General features: G+C 35.8%; 2 protein-coding genes across 3 annotated transcripts; both read right to left on the reverse strand.

The window, feature by feature from the left end:
- Nucleotides 12-11,438, reverse strand: LOC104770817. 2 transcript variants are annotated; one of them, XM_019242478.1, is made up of 39 exons: nucleotides 11,397-11,438; nucleotides 11,011-11,105; nucleotides 9,978-10,313; nucleotides 9,853-9,885; nucleotides 9,679-9,765; nucleotides 9,238-9,293; nucleotides 9,081-9,164; nucleotides 8,845-8,917; nucleotides 8,662-8,717; nucleotides 8,461-8,569; nucleotides 8,297-8,365; nucleotides 7,720-7,806; nucleotides 7,380-7,430; nucleotides 7,083-7,203; nucleotides 6,697-6,752; nucleotides 6,491-6,619; nucleotides 6,294-6,372; nucleotides 6,174-6,208; nucleotides 6,018-6,099; nucleotides 5,755-5,937; nucleotides 5,372-5,530; nucleotides 5,254-5,275; nucleotides 5,066-5,180; nucleotides 4,841-4,957; nucleotides 4,295-4,639; nucleotides 4,034-4,137; nucleotides 3,744-3,921; nucleotides 3,459-3,567; nucleotides 3,020-3,114; nucleotides 2,840-2,938; nucleotides 2,615-2,681; nucleotides 2,438-2,523; nucleotides 2,061-2,342; nucleotides 1,724-1,936; nucleotides 1,462-1,576; nucleotides 1,118-1,334; nucleotides 869-1,033; nucleotides 461-781; nucleotides 12-338 (listed from the first exon to the last, which is right to left on the reverse strand). In XM_019242478.1, the coding sequence occupies exons 3-39, from the start codon at nucleotides 10,311-10,313 to the stop codon at nucleotides 140-142; spliced, it is 4,734 nt and encodes a 1,577-aa protein (XP_019098023.1). In that variant the 5' UTR covers nucleotides 11,011-11,105; nucleotides 11,397-11,438; the 3' UTR covers nucleotides 12-139. The 2 variants fall into 2 exon arrangements, with proteins under 2 accessions (XP_019098023.1, XP_019098024.1); XM_019242479.1 differs by lacking the exons at nucleotides 6,018-6,099; nucleotides 6,174-6,208; nucleotides 6,294-6,372; ... (14 more) ...; nucleotides 11,011-11,105; nucleotides 11,397-11,438 and having other exon boundaries at nucleotides 4,841-4,944; nucleotides 5,755-5,912.
- LOC104772526 (membrane protein of ER body 2-like) lies at nucleotides 12,343-15,033 on the reverse strand. Its single transcript, XM_010497128.2, has 7 exons — nucleotides 14,713-15,033; nucleotides 13,969-14,571; nucleotides 13,815-13,868; nucleotides 13,457-13,636; nucleotides 13,271-13,332; nucleotides 12,878-13,174; nucleotides 12,343-12,807 (listed from the first exon to the last, which is right to left on the reverse strand). Exons 1-7 carry the CDS (start codon nucleotides 14,939-14,941, stop codon nucleotides 12,343-12,345), a joined length of 1,890 nt encoding a protein of 629 aa, XP_010495430.1. The 5' UTR covers nucleotides 14,942-15,033.

The raw sequence follows: 21,364 nt of genomic DNA on the forward strand, positions 1-21,364 counted from the left end.
TTTCGGCAAAAAACATCAAACCTTTTTTATATTACCAAAATATCAAGAACGTTTAAGTAAACTACCGAATTGTTCCAGTCATTTGCTAGTATTTACAAAAGTACGACATTAAGAAAACTTTTTAAAAGTAAAAAAAACCCTAAGAGTCTGCCGTAGCTGTTAAACATTCGTACTTCTCCGTTGCCTTCTTCAACTTTTTCACCAACCTACGCTTCTTACTATTCTCCTCGGCGATCTCCTTCTCAGCCTTTCTCTTTTTGCCTCTTGCTATTTCCATTCGCACCAATGCCTTCTCTTGCTTCTCCGTTACGGTTATTGGAAAATGAACTTCCGGTGTACTGACACAGCACAAGACACAAAATAAACCAAAGATCACCAACACTCCCAATAACCAAAGACAAATAACAAACGAAAGCAAAGATCTGCAAGGTTTAAAGGATAAAAAAGAAAGTGCATGTACCAGCAACCAGAGTATATGAAACCGTTTTCTCTGGCGATCACACCATCTAGAGACACAGCGTCTCCATTGATGTGAGGAAGAGCTGCTTCGAGATCCTCTGCGGTCTCATATACCTGCAACTCTCCAAAAATCCCATAGAATAGCGTCTCTCTAAGCCCATGACCCGAGTTTGATTGTATATCCAGCTCCTCTGAATTTAAGTGTATCATGTTCACACCGTAGCCTTTGAAACCGGGAATAGGATCTCCATTCGGCAGGTAAGGGCTATCCATGGCTAATCTCTTCTGAGGATCATTCTTCACAACTCCATTCCTCCAAGGTCTGCATGTTTTGAGCCGGAAAACATTTGACTAAGCTATAGATTAACAAGAAATCCAAAATTCAAACGGAGAGTACAAAAATATGTACCTGGTTGCATCAAGACAAATAACAAGAAACCGATTGGTGATAGTTCGTCCGTGGCTAGCTGCTTCAGATTGAAGCTTGCGATACTCATCGCTTTTCTGTCCAAATTGTGATGATTTGCACACCAATGAAAGCATTGTGTCTTTCCCCAAATATTCAGACAAAACCCTGTCAGTCATACCAAATAAGTTACGAAATTGAAGATTTTCCCCAAGCGTAGACACTATGAATATGATCAGAAAAAATCTGTACCTGCTAAGGGAGGTGGAGGCAACTGAACCGAGAAGCGCTACAACGCCAAACATTCCTTTGTTTGACAGAAAAAAAGACTGTGGAGGTGGAGCCTCTCTGTACAGACAGCAGAAAACCGATGCTGCAGTGTCATGATGCTTCTCTTCGATTTGTTTCATCATAGATTCTTTTGTGGATAGGCATTCTGGGAACGATGCACCAAGAGGTTCCAGAGAAGCTGAGAAGAAATTCACATGAACATGGATAGTTCATAAAAAGAATGCAAAATAAAATAAAATAGCAGCAATGCAGCTTTAAACCCCGTCAGAGTTATCAAAACATCGGCAAATCAAGATACTAGTTACCTTGCAGCGCACTCAACTCTTGCTCAGCATGTTCATGTTCAGCCTGCAAACTTTCTAGGTGCTTATCTACTTCAAATCGGTATTCTTCGTATGTATTGATTTTTTCTTTTAAGCTCTACAGGAAGAAAGGAATATTTTCAATGTGGCTGAGATAAACTAGGAATACAAAAGCTAGATCATTCTAGATATTGTTTGTCTTTCACTAAGGCATAAATGAAAGAGAAATATCAATATTTTCCCACTTAAATAGTGATGACCATACCTCAGCGTACTGTGCCATATCCATCAGGCTAGTTTGGCTACTGAGAGCCAATGAAGATGACCTAATGGCCAACACTCCAATCTGTGAACATGGAGTCAGCCCTGGATTTGTGATTAAAGGGATTCCTGATTCAGGTGGTGTAGTCGTCCTTGGATAAGGTGTTGAATACCCAGTCCCTTCTCTTTCATATGAGGAAGCAGATGTTACCTGAGTCTGAAAATCAAATACAGGAAAATCAATATGAAAAAGCGATTTAACATAAACATGAACTGAAAATTATACCCATAGTAGAAACATATTGCAATATATACAAAATTCACCAGTTACTAGTTAGTACCTTTAAGCTCAAATGCAGCTCAGGGTATCGCGAATGGAACACCCTGAAAGCAAAGACACCCTCGTTCTCTGGGAGGGAAAGAGAAGGAACTCTGCAGGATCCATGGACAAAGGCATATCTGATTTCGCTCTCAACGCTACTTGAATCAGATTCAATGCTCATTGTATGGAACCACCCAGATTTTTCGTCATGATGGATGCTAGCATCCAAAGAACCCTCTGAATCCGTCACTTGGAAGATGAGGTTCACGAGATTTGAACCAGCAGCACAGCATTCGGGCAGCTGATCAAAACAAACAATTTCAGGAATAGAGTTAGTAAAGAGACAAAAGCTTGTTGGCAAGGAACAAAACCAAATTGTGCCAAAAGAATATTTACCTCTTTTACAAGTCTTAGCTCTCGTTCCTCAATTTGAGACTCTTTCCTGAAGATAACTTCATTACCATATATTACGGACAGTGATACTGTAGAGAAACAAAGACACTTGACAATCAGCAAATCATCAAAAGAAAAGAATGACACCAGAAAAATATTAACTTGAAGAGACCACGTAACCAGATTTCCCATAGCCTTCTGTGACTTTAAGAAGGCCAGAGAGATCAATGCAGCCACGACCATCAACCTATCAAATGATCAAAGAAGAGTAAATTAAAACCAAAACGCAAACCAAACTGCGTCATCCATATAGTGTTACAATGGTGAGAGCATGGTATACTACAAAAATTCACTCAACAAGTCATACAAAGACTCCTTTGCTTTACTAGAATAAACTTCTCACACCTTACGGTTGACGCCCATCCAGTCTTCGATACGGTACCCATCAATATGTATCAGAACATCGGTCCCCTCTGCAACATGGTTATTATATCCATCGAACATCTGCATGAAAATTATGGTCAACTTGATTAGAAGGAAAAACTAATTACTGCAAAACAACGTGCATAGGCCTATATTATATACCTCAAGGATAAAATCTTCAACAGTAGAACCGGGAAGCAAATTATCCAAAGCCTTGGGATTATTCACAGCAACTCGTTCCGGAGGCCCGGGATTAACTGAAATAAGAAAGTTTCGTTAAGGAAAACAATTTATACATATTAGAAATACTATTGGTTCATTTTGCATGTCCTTATAATGTCAGTTTGATAAATAGATACAAATCATCGAGTATACTCCCTAATTACATAACCATCAGAGATCTTCAATTTTTTGGAGTTCTATAAAGAGTGAAGAAATTACAGAAAGCTCCCTAACTTAAAGTAACAACTGAACGATACACTCAGGCTCCGGCTCTGAGTTTGTTTTGGGTGCGCAAGTACAACTTCGACGAGCCTTTTGTAATTTTAGATATGAGCTTCTGCAAATAGACACATATAGATAGACCAATACTAAAGCTTACCTTTACAAGCAACCGAGACAGAAAAAGGCTTGTCCATTGCGCGTATCTCTAAGGTTGCTTCGTAAGTTGGCCTGATCTGGTCTAACTCACCAGTCTCAACGAGCATATTCTGCATTAGACTCAGAAAATCACGAAATGATCTAGACTACCCAAAAAGATAACCACTGTGAAACGCTAAACTGCCTACACTATGGACTGTATTTCATTATTATCTGTGTCCTCAGTTAACATTAACCAAACTATGATCATACCATCAGTGCTTAAAGCATGGAAGAAGCAAGATACCTCAATTTTAAGAATTGATCCACTATCTATCAGGTCGGCCTCAATTTGATCAATCTTGAGTAGGAATCTAGGGTTAGCTTCCAGTTCAACTTCCAGGCTTGGAACAGTAGTGAACGGGATCCGGTTTTTGTACTCATCAAAGCAAGTGATACGGAATGGTGGAAGAGAAGAACCCACCCTGTAGAAACACCATTACATTGATCAAATTTGACAATCCAAGATTTAAAGTGAGGGAAAATGAGAAAGGTTTGAGATCTATATGCCATTTTTTAAATGATTAGGAGTCTTACTGAACATTGCATGGAAGGGATTCCAGATTATCGTCAAGTTCCCACCTTGCTACCTTTGAAGAAGGCCTAACAACCACCGTTTTGTTGCACTTAATCGAATTTCCCTGAAGGTAAAGCGTTTGGGCAATTACATTATATGATTACTTGAAAATAAACTGGCAGATAAAACTGCAAGGTAGAAGTCTATCAGTTTAAATTTATCAAACAATCCTTTTATATATAATTTCAGATACAAAAAGAAGAGTGTCAAAAGTTACTTACAATGGAGAAAGAAAATTTGTAAGTGCCAGCTTTCTTGAAAAGGTTCGGTAACTTGGACCCAAGTGAAAAAATGTAGAGACCACTAATCCCTTTACGAGATGTAGGACACAAGCGCTGCGAATACACAGGTTTGACATTCTTATCACTCGGTTTCATATTTGTGTCTAGCAATTTTACTACCATGACCATTTCTTCATCCATCTTAACAATATGTTTCTGTTCCAACTTCAACTGGTCCAACTTCTTGGACGGTGTTGAAGACGTGAAGCATGCAGGTCGGACAACTGCTACAATCTGTTTTGGGGGAGCTCGCCCAGCACGCACGGAATCACCAACTGGTAATTCCTGTAACATATTGATACATAAAATGTTACTCTACGTGATAAGCTTGTACGAAAGGAAAAGGTGCTTAGTTTTGTGGGAAAAAAAAATGGAGACAAAAGTGCTTATTTCTCATTTATACATTTTTGCACGCTAAGGCAGTTGGCATCAAACTCTATTACTAGAACTGACTTTAGTTTATACTAAATAATGAAACGTTCATACCCCATCAATGCCCAATTCTCTGCAATCTCTCTCATCCAGCAAATCAATTTTTGACGGTGCCTTTTCCTGTTGCTTCTCAAGTTTTCTATTCCATTCGTTTGCATCTACAGGTAGGCACTGTACAAAAACATTCAGATTGAAAATTATTTGCTGTATGCAGAAGAGGAGAATAAAAATATACACATTAAAAAGTTAAGAACATGGGTAATAGTTTAGTGATTTTACCTTTCCAGAGTCGATTATAGTGACTGGTAAAGATAAAGACCTCCCAATTTCCAGTTTCGAAATTCCATCGATGATTGACAGCTTGCATCCCTCACTCTCAGGGCGATCGATAAGCCTAACATTAACGCTATATGATACAGAACTAGCCTTGAATATACAGAACTAGTCAAATGATAAAAACAAATCACCTGCATAAAATCCGAGTATCCCCTGCGCAGAAGACACATAAAAACGACAGCTCAGCTGCAGCGACTACAGAAGACTATTCAGTTTGTAGTTTAAAAGATGGTGTAGATGGGTACTAACCGCCTGCTTCGTCCTCAAACCCTTCTATTAGAAAATAGTCAATGGTGGCATACACATTGTTATTGTGAACCCCAGCACAAGCTCCTCTCAGAATCTTTATATTCTGACCACGTTTCCATGACATTCCTTTTCTCGTAACTACCTTGTGCACCCTCACAGCTACAGCTCAAAAGCATTGGAGGTATGAGCACCCAATTCATAGAAGGAGATAAAGATGAAATATATGGAAAAATGCATCTAGCGAAATCCTCTAGTGTCTTTCTACTACAACATCAACGTTAGTAAAAATATTTGGATATATGGAAAAAATAGAAAACATGCATTGTAAGGCAATAGCTTTTCAAACAAAGTTCATTTAACTTCCATGAAAAGCTAATACATACCATCACGCGAAATGACAAGGGCCTTTTTATCCAGTGATCCAACAATGAGGACAGCTTCATCTTCACCCGATGCAGCTTCTTCATCATGGGTATCATGCATCTTCAGAACCCAATCTCTAAAATTATCGTCAACTTGCGCGTAGCTGACATTCTTTCCTTCTTTAAAAATCTCAAAGCTGACATCTGTAAAAACAAGAATTCGTTATGATATAACCACAAAATATGAGGGGAAATCCATGATTGCAAAAGGATTTTAAACTGACCATCATCCTTCTCTTTCTCCGTCGGTTTATTACCAAAGTTTCTTAGAGCTACTGAGAAAGGATTTTGGCTCGCAAGGTCGGTCTGTACAAAGCTTATTCAGTGATCAGATGATAATAGATATGTTAAAATAATACTATAAATTAGTGTTTACTCACTTTGGACGGCGTAGGGCTAAAACCAGCATCCAAATCTGCAACCACAAAGAGTGCACATTCATAAATAAATAAATAAATTAAAAGAAAAATAACACAACTGAAAATGTAAGCACTTTATACCAACAAAGCATTTTACTCTTCGGGAGCCTTTCTGCAAAGTAGACGCTCTATTTCCTCTCACCATAAACGGTATTGAATCCTACACGTATTTATTGATAAAACAAAAAGTTAAATTCTTGTTTACAAGCATATTCAGCGAACTTTCAAAGTACTGCACACCATAATTTGTATGATAATGGTGACAAGATAAGACTAACCCAACGGACTTCTGGAAGTAGACGACCAAGCCTTCTTACTGAAACACGACCAAAAGTTTGGAAGCTTTCAGAAACTTTGCATCCTTCCTCTTCTAAACTCTCCAAAATTTTCTCAAAGCTTTCTTTTCCCTGCAAAACTTCTAAAGTGTTCAGTTCTGGACGGTAACCAAAGGTAATGTTTGCTTCTTTAGGAAGGAATGTTATACCTGGACGATTGGAAAATAAACAAACTTCAGGCGAGCGTTTGCCTTTTGGGTTGTCCCTGGAAAAACAAATATACAGTCAGAAGCCAAATAAAGAGATAATTCTTGGGATTGCTATTGCTATTTCAACGTTCTCCATACAAAAATGATTTGGACTCTCTAAGAATTCCAGTTTAAGAAGATTAAATATGTGTTGGCTAACCACAAAACAACCATCACTGCATTTTTAATATAGGGAGCTTGAGCAATTTCTCAAATTCACCCAAAACAAAAATACATCTTCATTTTCATGACATTACTTTCAAATAACTTGCTACCAGATACTGAGGCAAAAGCAGCCAGGAGCTTAACTCATAGGAAACATCGTGATCAGAAGAGGGGTTTTTTACCTTTTCTTTTCCCACCGGAGAGAGTGAATCGAATCTCAAATGAATATACTTGACCCGTGGAGTGTAGGTTGGTAATGGCAACCTCTCCACCTGTTATCTCAGCTAAATCTTCCCCATTGACCTGAAAAAATCATAGAGGACCCGGAAAAGAGTATAGCCAAGAACACTTTCAGTAATATATCTTGGAAATTGGAATAGTAATAACAAACCTGAAACATAGTTCAGCTACAAATGATAATCTTAGTAAACATTAAACGAGATTCAAAAACTGATTAGCTAATGATGATAATAACAAACCTGAAACTCTACAGGCCTTTCAGTTCTCCCAGTTTTGGAGAGTTCATCACACTACAGGTTGATAAAGAAAATTAAAACAGTCACATTTTATCAGAGCTAAAAAAAGACTCAACAAAAAAACAGTCAATAGGCAGAACTAACAGAAAACATATATTAGCAATCAGAAACTCATGCATTTTTCCATATTTATATCCCATTTTCAGGCATCACTTGACCCTAGTAGACAATAACGTACTCTGGTGAAGGTTAGCATGCTTTAAGAACTATTAAAGCCATCAACAAAACTCCGAGCAATAAACATGGATTATGACCTATTGTATAATCAATAGACAAAGAATACCTGGATGTAAGGAAAGTAGATATCCTTAAGCCTGCACTGGAGTTGATATATTTTGGAGATGTCAAATTCTGATTCAAATATCTCAACCTAGAAAGAACAAAGACCAGCAGTCTCAGATAAACAGTTGATAACATATCATAGCTAAGGTTTATGAGAAGAAATTTGAAATTATGAAGTTCAAACTGTCATTGGAGTTGAGAACAACACCATGCGGTTTCCGCACAATCTCTAGATTCTAGAACACACATAATACTTCCAGTCTTCCACTATAATCCACGATGAACATTATAATTTGATAAATGACTACCATTGAACTAGATGAGTAAACAAATTAACAACACCATCTCAATTTAAAGCGATAAAACTCAAGATATCAAACTCGTTCAGAAACAAGAAAGTTTTCCCACAGAAAGTTAACTCCTCACAGGAAAACAAAAGATACTCAATTTTCACAGCATTTCTGACAATAGAAAATATGTTCAACTATACTTTGTTCTGCATCTCTGACAGTACATAGGAGATTATTTTTCACGTCATATGGGGGAACAAAGGAAGAAATTGTTGAACAAGGGGGTACCTTTGTAAAGCTTCCATGAGGCGATAACTTAATTTCCTCCTCCGATGGGTCCCTCATGCCACCATCAGTCTATACAAGAAATTCAGAATTCATTGTTTATGAAACATTGATGACAACAAGAAAAAGAATTATGAGCTAAACAGAAAGATGATGAATTATATTACCTTCCAGTTTTTTCCCAAAATAGACCGATTGTCAATCAAGGCTTCTTTCTTAAACTGAAAAGTGAATACTTTCTTGGACTCTTTTGTCTTAGAAGACACCAAAGTACGCCTGACAGAGAAGAGAGTTAGACACAACAAGAGATTGCAGACAACCATAGGTTGACCTTAACAGTTTTGGGTAAATAGAAGCTGAAATCGCACCTTCCCAAGAACATAGAAGCATAAGGACCTCCATATCCGAACATCCCAAAGTATGGCTACATAGAAAAAGAATGAATCTCTCTTCAAAAACAGTAAAATAACAGACAGGTGTTGATACAGAATGAACAGTCCAAAGAGAAACATAAAAGAGGAAAAAATGAATCTATGCGACTAATGAATTACCTTAAGGTATGGTGGGTCGCCTCCAATAGCATCGGTTTTTTGAGATCTATGTAATGACGCCCCAATCTTACCCCTGCACAATTTGAAACAAATTTGAGTAAAGAACACTTGACCGCAATATCAAGCTTATTACGTAAAATATGTTAAGTTGTCTGTTCTATAGAACAATTTTCTCAGTTCATAATCATAATCCACGTTCTGTGAGAATTTGAATATAACTGAAGAAACAATCTCACCATTTGTCAATAGAATTTTCCTCACTACTGTCCATTCCTTTCCCGGTATCAAAGACTGTAATCCGGTCAGCAGAAATATCCACACTGGAAAATAATCACATGAGTTGAAGGATTACACTCAATGGTTGTCATCTAACTTCCTAATATAAGAACATACCTAATCAGTTTCCGAGCTCCTTCACGATAAGGCCACACAGCTTGCAAGGAATTGTCCTGTTAATTTAGCAACAGAAAAATTAGGATTCCATATCTGAAATAAAGGAGAAACTTAACAGATACAAACCCCAATCTCATCAACAGATCCAGAGAATTAATGTCAAAATCATGTGAGTAATTGAGAATAAGTTAATCTATTTGGAAACACAATGTGAATCCCTAGAAACCATAAATTTTGGTTGCAAACAGGAAGAGGAGGAAATAATTATATTTTTTGTTTCTTTGGGCACTATCCAAAGAGCTAGACCACATCCAAAAGAACTAAAATCGAAGTCAAACAATGTGTGCCAGTCTACACAATAAGGATAAAGTAATGTGCATCGGTTTACAATAACGCACAATATCCACTTTTCCATTTAGGTAATTTTACTAAAACACTTACTATCAGATCCGCGAGAGCTGTCTCAAAGCTATAATTTTCAGGTAGTTCTTTAAGCAGATCAGTATCAGGTGTCAGGTCCCACAAGTTCTGCAAAAACAAGTGTGAACCATCACAAACCAACCTAAGGAGACAGTGAGATAGCAAGCATATATGTTTCAGAATAGTAATACTGACCTCATACATGGTGGAAGCTATACCAGAACCGTCCTGATCCAGACATAGAAATTGAGTCAGAAAATATCGCAAAACAAATTTGAAATCATTTTGTAAAAGACTGGAACGAAAAGAGAACAACTCACATCAAGGCGTATTATATGACAAATGTTCGGCTTAAAGGCAGCAAAACGAACAATGCCATTCATCTTCTCGCCATTTGACTCAAGAGAAAACTTTCCGCCTGAGTTCCAATCAACCCTCGTCCTCTTAGACAGCAAAACACAGTCTTTCCTAGCATTTTCGTACTCCATCTTCACGAGGTTGACAAAGTTTTGCATAGACATCTTTGGATCTGGGTTACTAAGTGTGAGTTTCACACTAGTACCGTTAGGTAGAAGAACCTTGAAGCTGTAAAAGATATCTTCATCTTCATCGTCAGATAAAATCAATGATCTCTTCACTGTTCGCCTGCTACTCATCTGAAATGCAAAGACAGAAACAACATGAAACTGAATAACTTTAAATTGAAATCAGGATTACAGTGGAAGCTAAACATGGAAATCATTGATTACAAAGAACATTAATGGAATCAGTGACACAGCTATCGAATGGTATTGTATGAAAGATGGCTAAAGAGTGGTTTTTAGATCATCATTGAACGACTTACTATAAAGAACCTACACGAATCACAAGAAAGACTACTGCATCAAAAGAAAAAACTCTTTCTTCATTGCGGAAGGCATTCACCGATTTAAGTTGTGAATCTCAATATCAGTCTAATACTTGTTCTACACTTCTACTAAACATAAACACATGTACACACAATCTTGCACAGAACATATAAATGTAACGGGCCAAATCTGGAAACGCATTGGCTTCTTAAAAAAAGAAAAGCAGCAAATTAAGTAAGAGAGTCTCGAAAAGGAAGAAGAAAAAGACAACACTGCAAAGATATTGAAGAAGACAGGGTAAAAAAAAATTGGGTATTTTGCAAAACAGAGACTTTATTTCAACCAATTTTTAGGGTTTAGTAGTCAATCAATTCTCGATCAAGCTTCGATTTTTGAGAAAAAGTTAAAACCCAGCAGCAACAACACACAAAGAGCCAAAGAGAGAGAGAGAGAGAGAGAGAGAGAGAGAGAGAGAGAGAGAGAGAGAGAGAGAGAAAGAGAGTACCGTAGGTTCGCCGACTGATTCCTCTCAGACAAAACCCAGGAAACAAAAATCTGAGAGAAGAAGGATAAGTGTGGATCAGAACGAAGAAGCGGATCCTGCCAGTTGTTTGTAGTTAATAGAGATCACAGAGCCGAGAAAGTGTAAATAACTAAACAAATTTGATAACTTGGTAAAGTGATTAACTTACCCAAAAATAAAAAAGTTCAATTTTTTCTTAAGAGAAACGAGAAAAGTTAGGATTTTTTTTAACAATAAGAAGAATCAGAACACATTTCTCTAAGTCAAGCGGAGAAATAAGGAAAAAAAATGTAACCAAGGAGAAAAAAATCAACTCTTTTGAGAAGAAACAATGGAAGTGATGGAGGAAGGGTGATGAAATACTTTACCTTTGAGTGACTCTCTCTCTCTGTTATCAAAACCCAGAAGAAGAAGGGGAAACCAAAAAAAAAAAAGTGTTCTTTTTTTGGAAGAAACGACAGAGAGAAGAAAGAAGAAGAGACAGTGTAGAGAAGAAGAAGAGACTGTGTGTCAATGTGTGTGTGTGTGTGTAGAGAGAGAGAAAAATAGAGAGTGTGTGAAAGCTTCGGGCGCAAGTAGTTCCTTTATCACGCCAGCATTATAGTACTTTTTCTTTCTTTTTTTTTTTTTTGTCGTCACATCAACTTACCCAAAACATTTGTAGTACATTTATATCTTAGTCTTTAGCATTCAATTGGAGTATTTGTTTTTGAGTAAATATTGGGAGTGTAATCGTTCTTTATTACTGACATGATTGATATATGTGGACTGTTTGTAATGTGGTTTGGGATCAAAATAATATCTTTACCTTTTTATTTTTGTATACACCACAAAACATGCATTAAGGGAATCTAGTTGTTAACCGAAGTTTTTAATGGAACCAAAAGGTTCAAGTATATAACTAGCTGGTTCCAAACAAGTATTTCAAAGTTGTGCTATATGGTTTACATTTACAACTTTTATCAGTCTATTAAGGGGGAAGTTGAAACCGGCAGGTCAATGATTTTTATACTATTCAATATGGCTAACAATATAACTTGTCAAATCTCTCGGTTACTAAAATAATATATTCTGTAACTAAACTCAAAAGAGATAATCCAATATCAAAGAAAAAAAAACTCAAAGCACGTTTATTCCAATAAAGCATTAATTAATTGGTTTTAACATTTAACTCTTTACAAAGTTCACTTTGCATATGGGGGAGTCTCCTTCCTCCTACCAAAAAAAAGTTCACTTTGCATGAACCAAAAGAAAGGAAAAGAGATTTTAGTAAGTGTTTAGAACAAAAATATACGATAGTAGTCTGACCGGTCTTTAAAAGGAAGTAAACCGGTACCCTTCCGGTTTAATTCCATCAAATGGTGAAGTTATATTGACCTGGTCTAAACTAATCCAACTGAGCTTTCCGATATATTGTCCCATAATATCTCCAACAACGTATGATATTCCGGAAGAGGCAACCACAACAGACGTATAATAAACCGCAGATTTGAGATAAGCTTTAATCGATTCACGTGAGTTTGGCGGTTTTCGGACATAGACCTTGATTAAACCGAGCAAAATCACGCAAACCAGAGAAACCGAGAAAACCGAGATGAGCTTGTAGTTCTTGATTCCGGTTTCGTAGAAGGAGAATGCATAAACTAATGGTGGAATTAGGCCGAAGAAAATGTAAGACATGACCGCTACTAAGATATGTATCCGGAAATTATCACGTCTCCCTAACAATTCCTTGTACCGATCTGTCTCTTGATCTGAACTGTTCCTTAAATCTTGAAGCTGCAATAAAAACCAGAACCGGTTAGATCAAGAAACCGTATAAGCATTTTTTTTNAGACGTATAATAAACCGCAGATTTGAGATAAGCTTTAATCGATTCACGTGAGTTTGGCGGTTTTCGGACATAGACCTTGATTAAACCGAGCAAAATCACGCAAACCAGAGAAACCGAGAAAACCGAGATGAGCTTGTAGTTCTTGATTCCGGTTTCGTAGAAGGAGAATGCATAAACTAATGGTGGAATTATGCCGAAGAAAATGTAAGACATGACCGCTACTAAGATATGTATCCGGAAATTATCACGTCTCCCTAACAATTCCTTGTAACGATCTTTCTCTTGATCTGAACTGTTCCTTAAATCTTGAAGCTGCAATAAAAACCAGAACCGGTTAGATCAAGAAACCGTATAAGCATTTTTTTTTGCATTCGAAAACGTTTTTAAGGGGTTCGAGTAAATACTTACGTTTTGAGCGAGGACGATGAGCCCACCAGCCAAATTTGCGACAGCAAGAGCCAATATATTGACTGAAACAATAGAACTTTAAATCATTATTTGTTTGTTATAAACAGAACTAGTCGTATGATTAGTTGATAAACTAAATTTGCATTTATTTGCTAATTAAAAAGTAAACGAAGAATGGTGACTTACTGGTGGAGGAACCAGAGGCAGCGGCCGAGGATACAACGCCGAGGCTGGTGATGGTCTCAGTGAGACCGCCGTAGATAGTGCTCTTTAACAACTCAACGGCGAATCTTTCTCCGTCCGGTTGAGTTTGTGGCAGTGATTGTGTTGTGTTAATACTATTTCTCACCTCTAAATTTACTTCAACTGCATATATTTGCAAATTTTCTTAGGATACAAGACAAATATGTATTGCTGGATTAATCAATACTCAATGTTTTTTTCATTAGACCGTTCTTGATTTCCCAAATTGGAATCAACTTGTCTAGTCCGGTTTAGTTGAGAGGACGAAGTTAATTTATTAATAATTTAACGATAACATTACCTGGTTCCTCAACCGGTTTTGCCCTGATATAATCAAATTGTAAGAACCTTGTTCCTGAAATTGGATTAAAAAAAACCGGGGTCATCAAATTGATAAAACCAAGCAAACCCCCAAAAAAGTGATTTAGAACCGGTTTAGAAAAAGTTTAATTCACCTAACCGGATGAAGTACTTAAGACAAGCCAAGCAAGTGAAGATGATTCCCTCCTCTTTAGCATCTTGAACATCATCTTCAATACGAGTCTCAGGGAGGACATGAACTTTAACCGGTGGCTCCATCACTTCAACGTCGCTTGGTTCGTCAGTTTCATCAACCGGTACATTGAGTTTTAGATCCGTCGACAAATCAACGTGCTTCCCACGTTTCCTTTTCTTGAGAATCACTTTTCTAGTGATACATGAGCTACAACATGGACAGTAAAGCTCATAGTTTTCTTGTGTCGCAAGCAAGTTGTCTAGGTTTGACTTTTCTTCTGAATCCGATGATGATATCTCGCTCTTTTCTTCTTCTTGTCCTTCTATCTCAGCATTTTCTCTGTTCTGTTGCATTTCGTTCTCTACATTTGCTAAGTTTATGGAGCTCGACTTTAACCAATCTAAACCGTTTTCTTCATTTGAACCTGATTCTTCGTTTGAACCGGAATCTTCGTTTGACTCGGTTTCATTATTTGAACCGGTTTCGCTGACAGTAGTCTCAAGTACTATTGGATCTGAACTGGAACATACTGATGATGTGCTTTCACGAACAGACTTGTTTCCTACGAGAGCAATTAAGAGAAAAGTAAACTAGAGATTGATCTACCGGTTATGAAAGAATGAGTCCGGTTAAAGAATTGGACATAAAAGATCAAGAAAAATAAAAACATGTAAGTGACAAGTTGACTAATAATTGTATGTACCTTGAGATCTATCATCTTCCTCTTCGACTTCCACCTCTATCTCGGCGGTAATCTTGACTGGCGCCGTTGCTACCGCCTTGAATCGAAATTCTCCGGGGAGAACATTATCTTTACCAAATCTATAAGTCTCAAGAAGATCCACCAATAATTCTGCATTTATAATTTCACTCTCTCCGTCCTTCAATCCAAACCAGCTTGCATTGACTGGTGGTCGGTTTGGCTTTTGCATTTCAACACCAATTGTAATCAAAAGGCGTTGCCAAAGATTTCGAGATATGAAGGAGATTACAGATTTGTGACTCTCTTTCAAAAAGAAAACAGAGTTGTGCCTTTTTATTCTCTAGAATCATATTATCTTTACATGTATGACATATAAATAATACCCACGAGGGAAGCACGAGGTGTTAAATTATTTTTTCGTAATTTCTAACGATTAACTTCAAAAATTGCTCCACATTACAATTGGATTTTTGGTAATAAGGGAAGGTGTCAATTGTCATAGACTAATACTGTAGTTAAGTTACTTAAGTAGCACTCTATTTTGCAACCTTTTAATACTCCATATGAGTAATAAGTATTAGCAGTAATACTACGAATCACTTTAAAAGCTTACATAGTTTCTTTATGAAAATGATAGTGTTTGTACTAAGTTAACTTATTTCTTCGTTTCACTGAAAAGTAATTAGTCAACCAACAATAAATAGAGTTCCACAACATTTCATTACCTAATCATTTAATACACGAGTCACACAAGTTGATTCTTACACAATAAGGGGTTGTTATTGAATAATGGATTTTAAAAGAATTTGATGTATTTTGGAATCCAGCGTTATTCAATTAGGTATTTGAAAAAGTACATTAAAATCTAATGTTATTAGATTATGTATTTATTTGATGGATTTTAGAATTCTAAACACTGTTATTCAATGTCCATTGGATTTGGTGTCATTTTAGATTTCAACATATTTCACTCCAAAAAGATGAACAAACACAATCCCACATATTTCTCAAGTATTTCAATCTCTCTATCTTTCTCTCTTTTTTCAAAATTGATTCAGGAGATTAATCTAAGAATTAAGAAATAAAATATAGCTCTGGCCAAAACACCACTGTGATCTTTCATTTTGGGACTTGACACAGTTTGCAGATCCTCAGATCTGATTCTGCCTATCAAATTCACTGTTTACACAATTTTATTAGTTTTTCTTCCTTTTTTTGTTTTTTTTTTTGAATAAAGTTCAGGATTAAAAACTCTTCTATCTCTGGTTTCATTTTGATTGAAGATGTTAGTTTCTCTTGTTTTTGTTTCATCTGATTGAAGAACAAGGGAGAAATCACATAAAAAGGAAACCCTAAAAGATTGATATTCCATCTCAGATCCAAAAAATCAAAACTCATAACAACTGAATCAAACAACAAGAATCTCCAGCGGAGATCCACCACCATAAATCAAGAAGAAACCCTAATCAGATCTCCAACTCAGATCGACAAATACCAAAAAATATTGCCAGGACATGTTTTTGTTTCATTTGATATAATTATGGGTAATTTATTTTATTTTTATTTAACTTCAAAAATAAATCCACTAGTAATGACTTTCAAATCCATTAGTAATGTCATTCAAATCCACTAATAATGAAAACACACGTTAAATGAATTAGAAAACTTTTGAATTCTAAAATCCACTAGTAATTGAAATCTATTAAAATCCTTCATTCAATAACACCCCATAAAAGAAAACTTGAAATTTCTTTTATTTATATTATAGTTTTAGAATAAAATATAATTTATATGATTGTTTTTAAAAGTTTTTCTACATAAAATATTATGCAATAAAATCATATGCTAAATATGATACCTTGAAAAAACACTTATTTTGTACTCACTCCGTTTCACAAAGAGTGTCATTTTGGAGAAAAATTTTTGTTTTACAAAGAATGTCATTTTACATTTCCAATGAGTGTTTTAATGCGAAATTCTCTTTTTTACCCCTAAACCCAAAGCTATTTTCATTGAATTTAGATCATTAATCACTTATTAAATAGGGGCAAATATGTATAATTCAAACTTTTCTTAATTTGTGTGAAATGTGTCAGAATGACACTCTTTGTGAAACAGAGGGAGTAAGTTTTATATTGTTAATTTTGTAATTTTATTTATGAGAAATGGTTATGTTTGTTGTTTGTTTTAATTTTAATTTTTGAACATGTTTGGTGAAAGTGGTTTAATATGATCCGTGCTTAGGTAAGATTTTATTTTCAACTGCATAATAAGATCTCAGAAATTACGATTAAGTGTGATAAATTGCCAAAAATTTATTCCTTTTTACGCTTAACAATATATTTTTATGCCTAATAGTATATATTTTGTAAAATATATAGAATACTAAAGATTTTATTTTGGAAATTGTATAAATCATTGGAATATTCTCTTTAAAATTTTTTTTTGGGATATTTTTAAGTGTATTCATATAGCCCACAATTTGACCAAATTAATCTCTAACTTTTTTTGTAACTAACGTATATTTAATCTATAACCTTTTTTGTAACCAACTTATAAAAATTATATAGTCTACCAAAAAAGTTGTGTATTTCCGTTTTATTATATAGGGGATTAAGAAAATCATAGATAATACAACTCATTATGACAAGAAAACGTTACAAGTTAGTTGGGAAATAAAATAAAACTAGGAGAGTTACCCGCACGCTTGTGCGGGCAAGAACTAAATAGAAAAGAAAAACTAATTTAATTCTTCATAATGTTGAATCAAATTTTTCTTATATTTTAAAAACCTGTTTAATTTTTTTTAATTTTTATAGTAGTTCGTATGTTCAAATATATATATTTTTAAAAGTTTCATATTAAATATTATTATTTTCACTTTTTAAAATAATAAAATGAATAGTTAATAAAATGTTTATAGTATTACTCTACATATGCAAAATATAAATTGAAATTTTAAAGTCTATTTTTAAAGTTTAATTGAAAATTTAAAGGCTATTTTCAAAGTTTAAGCCCAAATACAATTGTTACGGTCAATTTTAAATGAGCCAAATACAATTGTTACGGTCAATTTTAATTACCTTGATATAATAATTTGGGATAATATAATATGTAATTTCGTTTAGACTATTAAAATAATATTTTAAGCAACCCATAAATGTACTTCTATTTAGACCATTGTATTTGGTACTATAAACATTCAAAATTATACTAAAGTTTGCATATACAAAAAGTTAATTACGCCACATTATCTTTATTTCTGAGTCCATTCTTTATGACTGAGTCCCTGGGCTCTCACTTTGATGCTCCATCACATGGTTTATGTAATAACGTCCAGCAAACTCAGACTTGTAAATATATAAAGTGTATGAAACAAAATTATTTTAACATCATACATAATCATATATAAAGTGTATAAAGTTATTTTTACATAATCAAATCTTACATAGCCTGGTGATTCTCCAGTCCTTCGAACTGTGGTTTTATAAACATTTGCAGTTTAAAATTAATATATTGGTTACCTTATGATGATTATATCAGAACTATTTTATGTTACACACCTTCATATTCTCCGAGTTTCACAAACCGCATTACACAAAAAAAAGGTTTGGATTTGTATATGAGATGGCACCCGTTTGATTGCCATTTAGACATGAATTCAGAAGTGTAGTTGTTTTTGACACGACATTTCACATTTCATTCCTACATGTTTATCAAATTAATAAAAAATCTTAATAGAGACAACTTTAAAACGTAACTGTCCTAAAGGTAGAGTAAATGTCTTTTACCTGCCATTCAACAACGTGAGAACATCATTACTATTATTGGCACTCTCAGGTCTTCTTTTATCTTCCACATCTACTATACACTCACAGACAACTAATTTGGGAAAAAGACAGAATTTAGCTTTCCAAAGTGTTGCAAATCTATATTTGGTAAAAGTTTAATTCATACTTTTCTAAGGGAGGGACCAATACGCAAAGTTACAACAAATCCTATAAAGATTCTAGATTACCGAACACAAAGTTACAATTAACTATACTCACATATTGTACCATATCAATATTAAATTAATTAACGAAACACTTACCGAAAGAGATGGGATGATTTATTTTTCCATGATATATATCATCCAAATACTCGAATCAAAAGTAATTCTTTGGACTCAATTGTTGGACCAGCGTCATAGTGGTATCGTCCGTGAATTTAATTTGATAAGGATGATGAGTATTCCTCTCATTCATGGTTGGATTGATTACTTTAAAATTTCTAATATCATACCATTCAACATCGTCGATATATTTCTGGAGTTTAGCGAGTGTATTTGGTAAAAAAGTAGTTTTGATTGTGTTACTCTTCACAGTTTAATAACAATTGTGTAGGAAGTCGTATATATAAGAATTGTTAAAAAATGAACTTTAAGTAAGAATGATGTTCAATTAACGATACTAACCTCTACATCCACAAGAAGCAGTACTCTTTTTGTAAAGAACTCGCTGATACTCCAAGAATGTAAGACCTTGGCGTGTATACGCCAATTAGTTCTTTCGGGAAGAAGATCAATTAGACCTTGACCTTGGCGCTAATCGAATCTCATGATTTTCTCCAATTAGGGTTTTTCCTGTTTCTTCTCTGTTATCGAAAACGAAAAGGGGATTCCAGATTTGTAAGAATACAAACAGTCACGATTAAACGTTGCCTCTTAATCGTTTTAGTGTCTCACCTTTTGTTTGACTATTAAATATTTTTTAATATTTATTATTATATATATAATTACAGATTAAAGATAAAGTTTGTAGTTAATAGTTATGATGTAAAATTATATATACATTTTATGACACAGCTAACAATTATATGTTTATAAACAACATTGTTGAAACCAAATAAAATATAATCATGTGAATTTTTTTAATAAAATGTTCTTAGACCATCTACAATGTATTTATCTTTTATTTTATAATATAAAATAAGTCAAAATTAGAAAATGGTTTTTTCCAATGTGAAAGTCTATATCTGACTATTAAATAGAGGTAGTGTTAAAGATATTAAAAATTACTTTATTTAAGAGAAGAAATATAATTCAAGTCTAAATATCCAAAACAATTATCCAACTACAAACCATAATTATACAGTCTCAAATACCTCTTTGAAAACAACATTAAGTGTTTTATTCTGGCATTTCCCATATTTATCTGTAATTAATACCTTTAAGCATTTTCTGGTTGTGACTCGAGAGAAGGCAACATAAAGCTGTCCATGTGTGAAAACCGGTTTCGGTAGAAACAATCCAACATGTTCTAGCGTCTGACCTTGACTTTTGTTTATAGTAATTGCAAACTCCACGGTAACAGAAAACTTTCGTCACCTCATACGAAAGGGAAACTTTGCATCAGGTGGACTAACATACATCCTAGAGATAAGTACTTTATCACCAACCTTTTTTCCTGTCACGACTCTTGCTTCGATTATATGATTGGTCATCTGAGTAATAATTAACCTCGTACCGTTACTCAAACCTCCCTTAGGGTCTATATTCCTTAGCAACATGACATGTGCTCCTATTTTCAACGTTAAAGCATGGCTTGACAATCCAGAAACTTGTATATTGTTTAGGAAATCCTAAGTGTAGATCATATTATCATGAGCACTTTTATCTGACGTTTCAATACTATCAAAGTTAAGATATCGTCTCTCCTCACCTGTAAATAAAAAAATAAAGAAGGAATTTTAGATATGTGATATCTTGTTTTTTGTTGGGTTTTAAGCCTTGTTTTTGGTTAGTTTTGTTGCATAATCTTGTCATTCTAGGTTGTTTTAGGAGCATATGCATATAGTGTGCTACCTCTCAGGTTCTTAGAGTAATATCATCACATTTGGAGCATTTGGACTTGTTTTGATGCAAAGAAGCAAAGAAGAGTGAACTGGAGAAGAGGCACTTGATCACCACCATCAGCGGCCAAGACCATCGGCCAAACGGTGGCCGAGTGAAGCAAGCGGTCAAGACCAGCAGCCAAACACAAGCCGATGGAACAGGAGACGCACTTGATCGCCACCATCAGCGGCCACCTCCCGCGGCCAAACCTTTTCCGCGTGAAGCCAGCGGCCACCTCCCGCGGCCAAACCATGCCTGCGTGAAGCCATCGGCCACCTCCCATCAGCCAAACCTTGCCCGCGTGAAGCAAGCGGTCAAGACCAGCAGCCAAACAAAAGCTGATGGAACAGGAGACGCACTTGATCGCCACCATCAGCGGCCACCTCCCGCGGCCAAACCTTTTCCGCGTGAAGCCAGCGGCCACCTCCCGCGGCCAAACCATGCCTGCGTGAAGCCATCGGCCACCTCCCATCAGCCAAACCTTGCCCGCATGAAGCAAGCGGTCAAGACCAGCAGCCAAACAAAAGCCGAAGGAGACGCACTTGATCGCCACCATCAGCGGCCCTCCCGCGGCCAAACCTTTTCCGCGTGAAGCCAGCGGCCACCTCCCGCGGCCAAACCATGCTTGCGTGAAGCCATCGGCCACCTCCCATCAGCCAAACCTTGCCCGCGTGAAGCAAGCTGATGTGATCGCATTACGCGACCTCAGCCAAGAAGACCAAGACACGCTGGACGCGACCGAGACGCCTGACCAAGACGCATCGGACGCGGCCAGGG

Source organism: Camelina sativa, chromosome 20 (assembly GCF_000633955.1).
Source record: "Camelina sativa cultivar DH55 chromosome 20, Cs, whole genome shotgun sequence".
Taxonomy (NCBI): domain Eukaryota; kingdom Viridiplantae; phylum Streptophyta; class Magnoliopsida; order Brassicales; family Brassicaceae; genus Camelina; species Camelina sativa.